Below are 15,224 nucleotides of genomic sequence, written 5' to 3'. Positions count from 1 at the left end.
AAATTCGTAGTCTTTAGTAATGTCTCTGACTGCTTTTAACTTAACGCCAAAAAATCAAATTTATAAGCGGCTAATAAATATTTCTTAAAATATACTTTTTAATTCTCGACCGAGCCTATACAACTAGATTTACATGCTTAACTGGTTTATATTTTATAAATGTTACATTTGTAGAATGAAAATTTAAAAAAGTTAAAATAGATTAAACTGAACAATAAGCACATTTTACTAGTAAATTAGTATAATAATTGAAAAAAATATTATTATCCAGCAAGTTATTTTGTGCAAAATTTAAATAGTTTAGTACTTTAATAAAGTGTTATTAATTTATTGCAAATAATTTATGTGTCTCGTAATAATAATATAAACAAAGTATTTTTTGTTGCTGTTCATTGAATATTGTATCATGTAACAATGTTTATGTAAAGTGCAAAAAAGAAAAATGCGAAATGGAACACATTATTTGCATATGCCCTAAAGAAGCAAAAGTCTCAATAGAAGAAAGAGCTTATATACGGAACCAGAGTTTAAAAACAGGACCAAAAGAACTATTTCAGATGTCTTCGGTAGATACATCTGCTTTAAAACAAAACAGCAGGATTAAAGAGAAGGAAGGAAATATATCACATCACAAACATATTAATAATGAGCTTTCAAGTTTATTACCAGATTCCCCAGAATGTATATCTGAAATAGTAACATCTCAGGTATTTTTATTTGCGTGGGCTTAAAATTTTAATTTGTTTAGTATGTATTTAACGCCTGTTAATAATAAAATCACTTATCATAAGTATTTTAAATTTTTTACTTTAGCGACAGGATGAAGGAAACTAGTAAAAGAACTCAGGCAGATTATAGTATTCAAAAGTTTCCAAGATATGCAATGGAGCTGGTCAGAGGCGGATGTTCTTCAAATCTTGGAAGCAGCTCTTGGAAACGCCTTCCTCTATGAAATTAAGCATCTATTGCTATCGGAAGTTGACATCAATAATATTTAAATGGATAAGTGTAAATTAGATAGAGCCAAGTCAAAAGTAAAAATAATTTCAAAAAAAGTAGATTCAGAAGAGAAGACACAACTATTTTGCATTGATGGAAAGATAGAAAAGAACACAAAAATGTACTTAAAAGCAAATAGTTCTGAAGGAAAAAATTTCATAACAAAATATGTTGCTGCAGAGCATCACCTTACTTTTACACATAAGGATGGCAAATTTCACAGGATCTACTTGACACAAAGAATAATACCCGTTGTTGGTGCTACTGGGGATGTGATTGCTCTTGAGACATTTTGTGTACTTAAAGAATATGACAGTCTGAAGAGCATCCGTGCTATTCTTTAAGACAATACTGCATCAAACACAGGTTGGAGGAGTGGCTTGGTGGATAATCTAGAAAAGTTGATAGAAAGGAAACTTCATACAATAGGTTGTAGTCTTCATTAGAATGAACTCCCACTAAAAGCCCTTTTTAAAAAGTAAGATGGAAAAACAACCGGTCCACAAAATTTTAGTGGACTAATTGTAAAAAGATCCTCTGAAGACATTCATTGACAACCTCAGGTAGAGTTTGAAGCAATTCAAACTTCTATCACTGAAGGATATATTTCGCATGAGATATTAAAAGATATTAGTCAAGATCAAAGGATTCTTTACGAATATTGTAAAGGTATTTGATAAGATAAAGTAGACGACAAATGGGCTAATTGTAAAATAGGTCCAATTAATCATGCTCGATGGTTAACCCTTTCTATAAGAATTCTTTGTTTATACACTTGAGATATTTCTCCAAACGCAAGTCTAAAAAAGCTTACCCATTATATTGTTAAATTTTATGTTCCATCGTGGTTTCAAATAAAGAAATCTTTCAAATTGCAAGATTTCCCCAGATTTTGTTTTTCACTATTAATCAATTGAATCTTATTAAGTTTGATGATGTAAAAAGAATTGTAAAAAAGAACATTCAAGGTAATGCTTTCTGTTTGATACCTGCAAATTTTCTTTACGCAATGGTTAAAAATAACAATGAATAGATCAGGATTCTTGGATTTGAGACAATACTCACTCTCAGGAAACAGTAACAACTTTTTAAAATTAGTTTTTCTATTTATAATTTATCAGGCATCTGTATACAAAGCTTTTTTAAAAATGTATTGTGCTGTATTTTATAATATTAAGTTTTTATTAAGGTTATTAATATTTTTTGTTTTTTGCAAGTTTTTTAAAAATAAAGATGTTTTTATTTTAAGAAACAAAAGCAGTTATGGAATAGAAAAGAAAAACCCTCAACTAAATTGGAATGCTACGAGCTGGATATCTCTTATTAATACTACTGATCTTGCTTATATCGAAATGGAGCCACCAACTACAAAAGAGTTTTTTGATGAAGATATTTACACATTCATTAAAAATAAAATTAGGCCTAACATTCAAGACCTCCCCTCTCATTCCCAGAGCATTGAGAGATATGTCAAATTAGTTTCTGAAGCTTCTAACATCGTATATGGATTTGAAGCCAGGCATAAATCTATACTAACAAAACTACTTAGCAGAAAAATGCGTCAAAGGTTTTTGTCAAAAGGACATTATTCTCAGTCGTACGATGATTTATTTGCTTAACTTGCTTGTTACATTCTTGAAATAAATTTTTTTAAGTTTAATTTTACTTTTTAAATAACTTATTAAACTAATAATGACTATTTATTGGATTTTATTGAGCGTTTAATTAGTTAATCGATGTAATACAACAAGTAAATAAATTTATACTTAAATTTGAATTGAACTTGTAACATTTTTGCTAAATAAAACGAAACGATAAACCGTTTAAATGATTTTAAATACAAATACTTGAGTTATTACTTGGTGTGTCAAACTTTTTTGATTGAAATTTTGTCTGAACGTATTGAAAAGTATGAAACCACAAGTAAAAAATTAATACTTTTATACCAAATGTTGATGAGGGTACTTTTAAATTTTGATTGCTAATCCGCAAGCCGCCGTTTGACTAAATACCTTCAACTCTTTATTTTTTTGTTTTATATATGTAAGTACAACTTTCAGTATCTTAACCGTTACGGATTAAAAAAAAAAAAGTGAAAAATTGACTTACCCTAATATATTTATGTATGTAGGGAAGAGTGGTGTACCTTGGAGGTGAGTGTACCTTGAAGGCACGTCAATTATGCTGCCATCTTGAGTAATGAATTTAAACTGAAATTTTAGTTGCATGTATTGGCCTCTTAAGGCTTATAATAAGTTGTTTTACCACTGCTTAACACATTTGTTGTTGCAATAAAAATAAAAGTATGTCTCCGGTACCAAAAAGTAATTTTTTTAGAGCGCATACTTTTTTACCTACAACTGTAGGTATAAACTTTGTTTTAAAACTGATTATCAAGAATTGTAAAACATGTTTTCAGCTGCATTTATGCATGCTTGAAACTGCTTAACTCCTAACCTATAAACATATGGTAGCGGTTTTGTAAAAACTGTGGTAGCGGTGTACCTTAGAGGTAGCTAATGTTGTGTACCTCGGTGGCACCATCAAGGTACAAACTTGCATGATTTTATAAATACTATTATAACTAATATTTACTATGAAAGTATTTTTTAATGTAATATTTTGTTATAGTTTGTTATGATACTTTTTTTGTTTATTAAGAATTTCTTTAGTATAATATGATGTGTGTATTTCTTTGTTAAATTGTAATTATTTTTTTCAAATTGTTAATTTCTCTTTGATAATTTTCTCGAATTATCAAAGAGATTATAAAACTGTTTATGAGTTGGACAAATTAGACATGGTTTTTTAGTTGCCACATCCCTCTATTACAGGAGGTTCAGCACGACAGTTAGAAAAACTCATTTGGCATTAACTTTGATAACCTGATTGTAAAGTAGACAAATGCTAAATCCAAGTGAAATACTTATTACTAAACTTTAATGTAGGTATTTGTTATTACTCTTTTCTTAATAAACAGTTCTTTTGTAAGTTTTTAATACTTCTAAGTATAAATTAGTTTAAATTTATAATAATATATAATTTCAACATAAGTATCAATTAAAATATAGTTTATATAAATCTAACTAGATAGATTAATATTATCTCTGATGTGAAGTCCAATTATCCTATAAGTAAACATTATATCAAATTTATACCATGTTGAGTACTTAATCTGTTAAAACAATAATACCTCCAAGGTACAAAATACATACCTCCAAGGTACACGTAATGAAAGCTGTTTTTTAAACTTAAAAAAAGAGATGAAAAAATATGTCTGGATGTTTAATAAAAAATCCTAGAGTAACTAATATTATAAAGTTAATGAAAAAATATTATTACAGAACATATTGTAAGTATTTTTTTTAATATTTGTAAAAGTTTGAAAATACCTCAGAGGTACACCACTCTCCTCTATTTATATATTTATACTTATGTATATATTTATACTTATGTATATATTTATATTTATGTATATATTTATATTTATGTACATATTTTATATTTTACATATTTATATACAATTATGTATTATGCAGTAATTTGCAATGCATTCATTTTTTATCAAGTTTGTCAAACAAATCTCAACAGAATATTTAGTAAATTTTTGAATAACAGAATGTTCAGCAATAAAACTCATTCAAGCTTATTGAATTATTGTGTTTTGGTAACTTATTCCGTAAATACAATTTTCTCTCCAAAAACCCATTACTTATGGAGCTACCCAGATTTGGAATTAGGACACAAAAAAAAATTTATTTTCAAGCCTAATCATAAAAATTTTAATTTATTTTCTGCTGGATTCTAATTCTTGTAATTATACAAAACAATAATTATCAATTTTTTCAAAACTATTCACAAACTTTATCACCCATGTCTGTGACTAAAATTTTTTTACCAAAAATTTTTAAATCGTTTAATTCTATAGGAATGTCACTTTTAGAGGCTTCCAGTAGGTCTTTCAGTTCTTTACTAATTTTACAGTCTAAAGTTAAAAAAGTAGTCGCTAAGCCTGGCCGTCCAAAACGACCAGTACGACCACATCTATGAATGTAATCTTCTATAGTATCAGGAGTGTCAAAATTTATAACATGTGTTACTGTTACTATGTCAAGTCCTCGACTCATTAAATCAGTTGCAACAAGTACATCAAATAAGTTCTCTCTAAAATCAGACAGAACTTCATTACGTTCTAATTGTGTTTTATCAGAATGTATAGCAGCAACATGAAACTGTTCAGCCAGTAAATATTCAGTTAAACTGTCTGCTTTAGCTTTTGAGTTCGTAAAAATGATAACTGGAGGGTAAGGTGTTCTACGCAAAGTTTCTAGTAAGTGTTTATGTTTCATGTAAGTATGCATAAAAATAACATTTTGTGTAATATTTTGAGGAACACTCATTTCAATGCCAGTACAAATATAAACAGGATTTATAGTTGCAGATCTTGCAATACGTTCCAATGATGCAGGTAATGTAGCTGACCAAAGGGAGGTGCGTATATCATTTTTGTTTATAGTTACCAATGCAATAATCTTACGTAATTGTTCTTCCAACCCAAATTCATCAAGCATTCTATCACATTCATCAATAACTAGATATTTTATACCAGCTAAAGACAAAAGGTTTCGCTCACAAAGGTCAATAAGCCTACCTGGAGTGGAGACAACAACTTTAGTATATGGTCCCAATTGAGATACATCATGACTAACAGATGTGCCACCACAAAAGCCTGCAACACATATATTACTTACCCAGTCAGATTTAAAATTGTTATTTGTTTTTATATTTGAATTAAGCATTTGTAAACTATCAATACTGTTTTTTAATGTCTGATGCTGCATATCATGTAAAGGTAACTGATACATGTTTGATATATAAATGTTAGTTTGAGGATATTGATATCCAGTTTCTGGTGTAATTTGGTTTGGCACTTTGAAATATAAATTAGCAATATTATTAGGCATATTTGAAAGAACTTCTATAAAAATATTTCTAACTTGATTCATCAATTCACGTGTGGGAACAACTATTAAACACAAAGGAGATATTTCTGATTGCATATTATATTTCTGTTTATTTAAAAAACCACAAATTGGTAAAAGGTAAGCATATGTTTTTCCAGATCCAGTTGCACTCAGACCAATAACATCACGATTGTTTAACATGCATGATATAGCTTGCATCTGAATTGGAGTAGGCTTGTAAATTTTTAGTTTTTCACTAAGATAATTCATACACCAGTAAGGAAGTTCCATTTCTTCAAATGACAGCATTGGAGCCGGAACATTTTCTCCATCAACTTCTATCCCATATTTATTACGTAGTTTTTCTGCGTCGTTATTGTATGGAAGCTGCTCTTTCGATCCAACTGAAGAAACATCAGGTTGCCAACGCAATGGCTTATATGCTTTCATCTCTTTTGGTTATAAGAGATAATACCCTAAACATACTTTCCAAAGTATATTCAAAGTTTTTCTATAATCAAAATAGCTTTTAATAATAATTATCATAGGTTCATTTGTACTCCAAAAATAAATTTTCAAAATTCTAAAAAAAGTCGCTAAAAAAAAAAGTTTAAAGTTTTAGCGGTGTATACGAATACTGCACCGGACCACACCGGACCAACACCGGACCTTAACGGAGTCTAAGAAACTAATTTAGTAGAGTGAAACATGCGTAAGTTATATTTGTGACATTAATACAATAAAAATTTATATAATTAAAAAAAAAAATTTAACTTTGAATTTTAAATTTAACTTTAATTGCACACCTACAAATTGCTAGACCCATTGAGCTTACATTTTTGTCATTACGCAAAGTATTACTTCAAAAAAAGCTGACTCGCACCGTTGTGGATTTAAATTTTGTAGTTTATACTCCAATCGATATAGAATACATAATCTAAACAACAACTACACAAAAATAAGGTTTTAATTATTTTATCCGATGCGACAGTAATTTGTTGAATTAGCAAATATAGCTGTTTTTATCCACATAATTGTAAACATAAATAACGACATAATATGGCGAACATAAATTAAACTTATTCCTAATTTTTTAATGTTAAAAAACTTTAGTTAAAAGGTGAGTTAAACCATATTATAATATAATTTTAAATGTATTTTTATGATGTTATTTTTAAATGCTAAGCGTTTAAAACAACTTTATAGTATTTTTTGTTTAAAAAAGCTCGTTTCAGTTTTGGGGTAACATTGACTGGATTGCTAAAGTTACCCAATAGATCTATCAAAGTTTACTTATAATGTGTGACTATTGTCATTACGCTTTAAGTGTAAATAAATAAATGATTGATTGATTTTTTTTGAGTTTATGATCACATGATATCATGCCTCGCGATTACATAAAAAAACCAAGTTCAACATAAGGATTGTATGATCGGGAAGCCATGAAAAAACCCATTAAAGATGTGAGTGAATACAATGTCAGCATAAGTAAATTGGCATTTGTGTGCAATATCAATAGAACAACATTAATTATCTCATGAAAGTGCGTTGTAAACAAGTAATGCCCAAAAATTTGACAAGAAAAGAAGAATCGTTGATTGTTCATACAATTCAGAAACTTGGAGACTGGGGCTTTGGAATAGATCGTTGCAATGTTGCAAGTAATGTGAAAGATTACATAAACAGTAGTGGTAGAGCCAACACCTTTAATAATAGCAGGCCTGGAACTAATTAGATGCATGGTTTTGAGGAGAGATGAAAAAACGAACTTACGCGTCGGATTGGACAATCTCTTTTTGCTAACCATGCGTATGCATGCAATGTTAACGTAGTTGAGGACTTTTTTTGAAAAACTAGCAGTTATTATTGAGAAAATTCATTTACAGAATAAGCCACAAAACATATTCAATATAGATGAAACAGGATTTCAAACCGACATAAGCAAGCAGAAAATTCTCTGCAAACGTGGGTTAAAGAATTCACACAAAACGGTCGGTTCTGCAGCCAAAACAATGTTCACAGCGCAGGTATGCTGTTCTGCAACCAGTCAATTTTTATCACCACACATTGTTTATAAAGTTCTTCACTTTTACAGCACCTGCTGCAATGGTGGTCCGGACAATGCATGTTACAACTGTTCTCCGTCAGGTTGGATGGAAACCCCCAATTCATTGAATGGTTTAAAAAGATATTTATTGCCAAAAAAACCAATTAGAAAGATTGAAGCTTCTAATATTTGACGGACACAACTCTCACATATCAAAAACTGTTGTAGACTTAGCTATTGCAAACAACATTGAGCTACTTTGTTTACCTCCCCATACAAGTAGTATTTTACAGCCTTTAGATGTTGGTGCTTTTAAGACAGTCAATGGATCTTGGAGGAACTGTTTGAAAACTTTTTATGATACAACATGATACAAAAATGTAGGTAAAGCAACTTTAACACAATTGCTGAAATTGATTACATACAGTGAGGCATTTAGTCGAAGCAATGCTATAATAGATTTTAAAACTTTTGGAATTTTTCCACTAAAACAAAGTAGAATAACCAGTGAGAAATTGTCAACCACAGTGCCTCTGATATTGGGTGTAATTATTAGCGCAAGTGATAACGGAAATCAAACTATGATTACTCCGGCAATCAATAACATGAAAAGCATATGCTCCGTACCAATGTGAGTCACAAGCTCAGATGAAATACAGGAAGTTCTGACTCCAAGAAAACAAATAGAAGCGATACTTTTGAAACATCTTCGACACGCGCAACCTTTGCTAAGCAACGAAAAGAGAAAAAGAATTAAGAAAACATTGTTTGCCATCTGAATCTCGTGCAAGATTAAATGAAATGGAATTAACCAAAAAAACCAAATCTAAAAAAAAAATAACTTGCATTTTTTTACATTCAAGTAGACAATATCAGAACTGAATCTATTTGATATCTTTTAAAAAACAATTTTTTGTTATGTTTTCAGCGCTATTTTTTTAAAAGTGGCAATTTTTAAAAAGAAACTGTAGGTAGATGCTAATATATATTTCAAATGTTTTCTCTATTTTGTTTGTCAAAATTTCAATTAATATGTTACCCTTATAAGGTATTTTTAACATTTAAAGCATAAAACATTCTACTGTCAAAGTTACCCCAGATATCTGGGATAAGTGTTAAAAATTTTAATTTTTTGTGTAACATTATTGATAGATAATTATTTTTGTTGCTTTAGTGCCACTGTCAATGTTACCCTCTATCGATAGAGGGAAACTTTTTTTTTTTTGTAGTTATTTTAGGTGCTCCCAGAAGTCCTTACGGTCTTACCACAGAGCACCACGGGAAAGCATTTAACAAGAAGTTCACGCCTACTTCCGTACCATCCACAATGGTTCCGTAACCACTGCGCCATGCCTGCTTAAAACATTGACAGTGGCACTACAGCAACAAAAATAATTATCTATCAATAATATTGCACAAAAAATTAAAATTTTTAACAGTTTATGGCAGCAATATCATTGGTAAACACTTAGAAATATTGGATACTAAATTTTTTTGTCGCATGCTAAAAAAATTTTTTTTTTTTAAAGATATGCGAAATTTAGAGAAAACCGGTTCAAAAATCATGCATAAAAATTAGACGTTTTTAATGATAGAGGTACTAAACTGATTTTGTAAAAAGTTAAACAAAAATGCATTAATAATACAAAATTTAGTTTATTTTCTAGTCTAAAACATAACGTAATTTTATGTAAAAACTTAATTTGAACTAAATTTAGATATTTTTAAAAGGAAAATAAACAATAAAACTCCCTAAAACTAAAATATTCTTTTTTTTTTTTTAACATCAGAGTAAAGCCGCAGAAACATACTTAGACAAGAATAGAAAAATGGTGAAAGCAGAACAGTATCAAAAATTAACACTTCAAAAAAATGAATCGGGTCGAGAAAATATTGACAAAAATTCATTTTAATGATTAAGATTAAAATTATGATTTTCTAATTAATGTCGAAAAATATTTATTTCAAAAATCACAAATGTAGATCATTATCGAAAACAATTAATTCCAACTTTACAATGAAAACAATAAAAACCAGAAAAAGCAAAATAGTATCGAAAATTAACTGCTCAAAAAATGATTAGTGTCGAAAGAAAACTGACGGAAACTCATTTTAATGATAATGATCGAAGTTATTGTTTTCTGATTAATGTCAAAAAGTATTTATTGTACCCTAAAAAAACCTTAACAAAAAGATCAAAGTTTTCTCGTCGGACCTGAACTTCACGGAAAAAAAAATTCTGAAAATAAATTATGTAACTTACAATAGATTAAGCATATTCACTTCTCTATGTTAAATCAAGTACCTATAAATACGTCCTTGGGTAAACTAATGAAGAATTTGAGTAACTGTTAAAAAAAGTTATTGTGAACAGCCAGTTTCAAAACGGAAGGAGATAAATGGTATTATCATGCAGTTAAGTCTTTAGAGTAGCCTAAAAGAGAACTAATTTTGTGTATAGTAATTACTTTAGCCCTTTAAAGCTTCTAAAATATACCATTTTTGAAAGAATCATCTTAGTACATAAAGGTTTAGAGATTATGTGAGAGCTTTACAAAAAACGATAGTGGACTATTGATAGCTTTAAGATAGCTTTACAAGAAACGATAGTAGACTATTGGGGCCCAAGGCCTTTATTATTTTTAAGAGTAACTTTTATAAGAATGGATGCCTTATTTTCAGTAACGGGATCAATGAAAAAAATATTAGTACAAGGTATTTAAAGAACGTTGCTAAAAACACATTTAGAAGGAACAATTTTTGTAAGTAGTTTGTGTTAAATAGTCGCAAAATAGTTATTAAATATGTTAACAACACTGTTATCTATCATCGCTGGTATGTTCTGATAAATGTATAGTAAGGATTTTTAGAACATCTTTATAAATTGCTAATTTTATTTCTGTATAACTTAAGTTTAGTAAATAATAGATTTTTAGTATTTCTACTAGATTACTATATCACTTTTTGATCTACTAGATCAAAAAATGATCTAGTAATCTAGTAGAAATAGATTTAAGAATACCTAAAGTTACCCATGGTTTAGATTGAAGATTGATTTGTTTTTTGTTGATTCTTTGTATACAAAGTATTTCAAACATTTGAAAAACTATTAGACCAATATGCTCCCTATCGGGAGCATATTGGTCGAATACTTTTCCAAATGTTTCAAAGAAAAAACTTATAGATTTATTTATGCTATCAACTTCTTTTATGTGAAGTTTCCAGTAAATATCAGTAGTTTCTTGGATAAAAGAATCGAAATCAAATTTCTTAAAGCTTCTTCTAAATATTTTTGTTTTTGTAAATGGGTGGGTTGTTAGGAATACAGACAAATTATGCCATGTGGTCAGTGATTGAAATTATGCCATCAGTCAGAATTAAAATGGGAATGAGTTGATGAAAATGTTATTAATAAGGGTTTTGTTTTTTGCAGTTTGGGGAAGGTGGGGCGAAAATTTGGGGTTTTTTTGTTCCCAGACTTAAATCATCGTAATTTTTTGCAAATCATTCTTATTTGACATAAGTATAAACATAAAAATATTTGGAGTTTACTCCATGTCTGGAAGTTAGCTACTCAAAGACCAAAAACTGCATGATCCGCACCTGGCTGGAAGTTAGCTATCTTAAAGATAATAAACTGCTAGATCTGACGTTGGATGTATGTACATTTAATTACGTCGTTCCCTATTCAAGCTATAACATTTTTAATATTGTTTTTTCTTCTAGTTAAAGACATAATGAAAAGGATTCAGAAAATCTTTTTATTATGAAAATATTTCAGTCTGGCAAAAGATCAAATTACTAATTCCATTATTTCACAGCTTTTGCAAGAAAAAATGTTGTTTATGACAACAATGTGCCGAGAATTACGTTTATCATATTTCAATATATATGCTTTTTACTGCTGGTGTGTATTTTACTATTGGTATGCATGCATTTTACTACTGGCATACATAAATGTATTTTACTACTGGCATATATTTTACTACTGGTATGCATGCATTTAACTACTGGCTTACATGCATGCATTTTACCACTGGCATGTGGCTACCGTATTTAAAAACTTTCAAGAATGTCTGAAAAACTTTTGAATATAGAAATTTCACGCTGGTTTGACCATTTCATAATTTAAAAAATTATTTTTAAAACATAAAATTTTTATTTTGTTATTATTATTGATTTGATACTTATAAAAGCAATTTGAATTATAACATCATTTCATTATTACTTTGCTCCTAGTAAAAGGTATAAAGATTATAGAAACTTCATTTTGGTTTTTAAAAAACAATCAACATTCAGAACATTTCTTAAATTCTGCTATTTAAGAACTTTCAAAAATCAGTTATAATTGAAGGAGTTCAAACTAAAAATGGAATAAAGTTATTATTGAAAACACTTATTATATATTAATTGCACATTAATGTTTTATGTACTCTATTTATTTATTTGAAAACTCAAAAAATGTGACTAAACAGATTACAAATAAGAAATTTATTTTGTGAGGTTGTTTTTCTTTTGTGAAAGTTTCAAAATTTATTGTTCCCCAGAAGAGATCTAAAAGGAGGAAGGGGGAGGTGACGTATCTGTTTTTTGCCAAGTAAGGCTTAAAAATTTTTTTCTTTCAACTAAGATCTGTAAAAAAAAAAAAGGTCCTTGCTTGCTAACATTTGCCGACTGTCAACTACAGATCCAATTTTGCTGACTGCAGTGTCCAATTTGACGACTGATAATTTCTTAGGGAGTTAAACACCCCTACAACCCAACCCCTTCAACCCCTTCCAGCCAGCCAAAAATGCTTTATAAAACGGGGGCCTACACGGGCCCCGCGTTGTTTAAAGCATGGAACCCGTACGAGAAACCCAATTGGGACCCACAAAGTTTTGTCTAGGGGGCCCGCACGGGAACGTTTTTGGAAGGGTCCCGCACGGGAACCGCATAGGCACGTTTTTAGGAGGGTTGACCGCGGTCTATGGTAATAAAACTGTTTTTAAGCTTAATTCGTGTCTATACTGATCAGATTACGACTTGCCTGACCACACAAACGAGTATCACCGTACAGCAATCCTCAAATCTCCTAGAACGATAGTAAGTCTTATATATTTTATTTAATCGCCGAATATTTTTTAAGATTAACTATATTTCTGATAATCGTCGATCTCGGGCGTTGGCAAACCATTTGCGCATCTCGACCTCTATCTCCTTTTGGGTTGCATTAGCTGTCAATGCATTTCTTAATAATAATAAAAAATGTTAGTAAATAAAACTTAAAGGGTTTAAATCCTTTTTAAAATAATTTACTAAAAAATTTACTAACATTTAAACCAATTGGTTTAAAGTAAAAAACAGTAATTAATGCTATATATTAAATAGCCTGACCAAATGTCTAATTATAAACGTGTAATTGTAATGTCAACATATCAAGATTTAAGCATGTCAATGAATATATATATATATATATATATATATATATATATATATATATATATATATATATATATATATATATATATATATATATATATATATACATATACACACATAACATTAATTATAAGCAAATATATTATTTTTATGCTTACATATTAATTTAAATAGATTCAAATATATTTAAAATAATATAGGATTTATTATGTGAAAAGCAAAACTTACCGCAGACTACTTCAAATATTTCCAAGAGGTTTAAAAAAAAGAGGCAAGGCAGGTCTCATAAGGATTGGGGGCAAATATATACATAGATTAAAATAAACCAATAAATTAAAAAAAATATTATTTTAAGATACATAAAAAAAAATCTTTATTAGTCACCAATGTTCTCTTGATTGATCGGTCTTTTAGCTGCTCCTCCAAATCACTCATATTTTTGATACTGGAAATTGGAATGTGAATGCCTATAGGCAATTCGTTATCTTTTTTCAGCTGACGTGTATTTATTTGTCGCATAATGGATTGCAACATTACAGAATGAGTCTTGATTTTCTTTTATCTTTTCAAGGGTTGTTATCAACCTCTCTAAAAGAACAGCTAAATCATATATATATTTTTTAATTGTCAAATGTAAATAAAATGTTAAATAAAAATTATTATACAGTCAAAGGTTCGATAAACTAATTTTAATGAACTTATAAAAAATTATTAATTAAAGAAATGTGCAACTTTTAAAAACAAGCTTACATGAGTTGATTGAACTTAATACATGAGCTGGTGTTTCTACAATAGTTTTTGATTGACTGGACAACACACCAGGTTGTAATACACCTCTCTTCTATAAAAATTTGAAAATATAAATAAGAATAAGAAAATCATAATACTATTTTATTTATAATTTTTTCATAATATTACATACATTATGAAAATAGAACTTTATCTTACCCTTTTATTAGACTTGAAAAAAGCCTTCAACTTTATCATCATCCACTTCACTTTCATAGGTGAAAGAATGTTTTCTTTTTCTATAAAACAATGCGGTAGTGGTGTAGTGGTAAAGCACTCGCTTCAGAAGCAAGAGGTTCCGAGATCGATCCCCACCACGTCCCTGGTAGTACCATGCTCAACTTGTTTCTCCGTGCAGCGGCCTTGTTTGTCAAGGTTCCTGTTTCGGAGTTATAGAGTTGAGAGAGGGTTATAACCACTATTAAGTAGCCTCCTCATCTGTAGTGGCCTTCTTGGCCTTGAGAAGGTGAATAACAAAAAAAAAATTATTTTAAATTATAATTATAAAATAAATAAAAATAAATAAATTAATTAATTAATTGGTTTCATTATTAAAACAACCAATATACAAAAATAAAAAATAAAAGTCTGGAAATAATCTCTAAATCTGAAAACCACCAAGTATATTTCTAAAAGTTAAAAATAAATTTGAAATAAGTATATGCTAAATTTTTTTTTGTAAGTCTGAACTAAAGTAAATCTTGCTTGAAATCACAAACCTAATTTTCCGTGTTTCCATATCTACGGTAGTGGTGTTGTTGGAAAGCACTCGCTTCATAAGCAAAAAAACAAAAAACAAAAAATAATCTCTACAATCACCAGAATCATCTATACCATAATCAACATTGGATATCTCTTCAGCCAGCTTTGTTTTTTCTTTTGCACTTTTGCACTTTGAGTGTCTAGAAAAATTACTTATATTTTGTGGTCATCGATTTGAACATGCAGAAAAATATTATAAACAACATTTGTTAAATATTATGCTCTAAACAATTTTAGTTTTA

The 15,224-nt window shown here is 29.2% G+C and overlaps 1 protein-coding gene across 1 annotated transcript; it reads right to left on the bottom strand.

Annotated features, from left to right (window-relative positions):
* Positions 1 to 4,753: 4,753 nt before the first annotated feature.
* LOC100206366 (probable ATP-dependent RNA helicase DDX41) lies at positions 4,754 to 6,903 on the bottom strand. Its single transcript, XM_065795542.1, has one exon. It carries the CDS (start codon positions 6,411 to 6,413, stop codon positions 4,851 to 4,853), a length of 1,563 nt encoding a protein of 520 aa, XP_065651614.1. The 5' UTR covers positions 6,414 to 6,903; the 3' UTR covers positions 4,754 to 4,850.
* Positions 6,904 to 15,224: the final 8,321 nt, after the last annotated feature.

Source organism: Hydra vulgaris, chromosome 04 (genome assembly GCF_038396675.1).
Source record: "Hydra vulgaris chromosome 04, alternate assembly HydraT2T_AEP".
NCBI classification, from domain to species: Eukaryota; Metazoa; Cnidaria; class Hydrozoa; order Anthoathecata; family Hydridae; genus Hydra; species Hydra vulgaris.
Note: the sequence above shows the minus strand (reverse complement) of the source record. Positions and strands in the feature narration are given on the sequence as shown.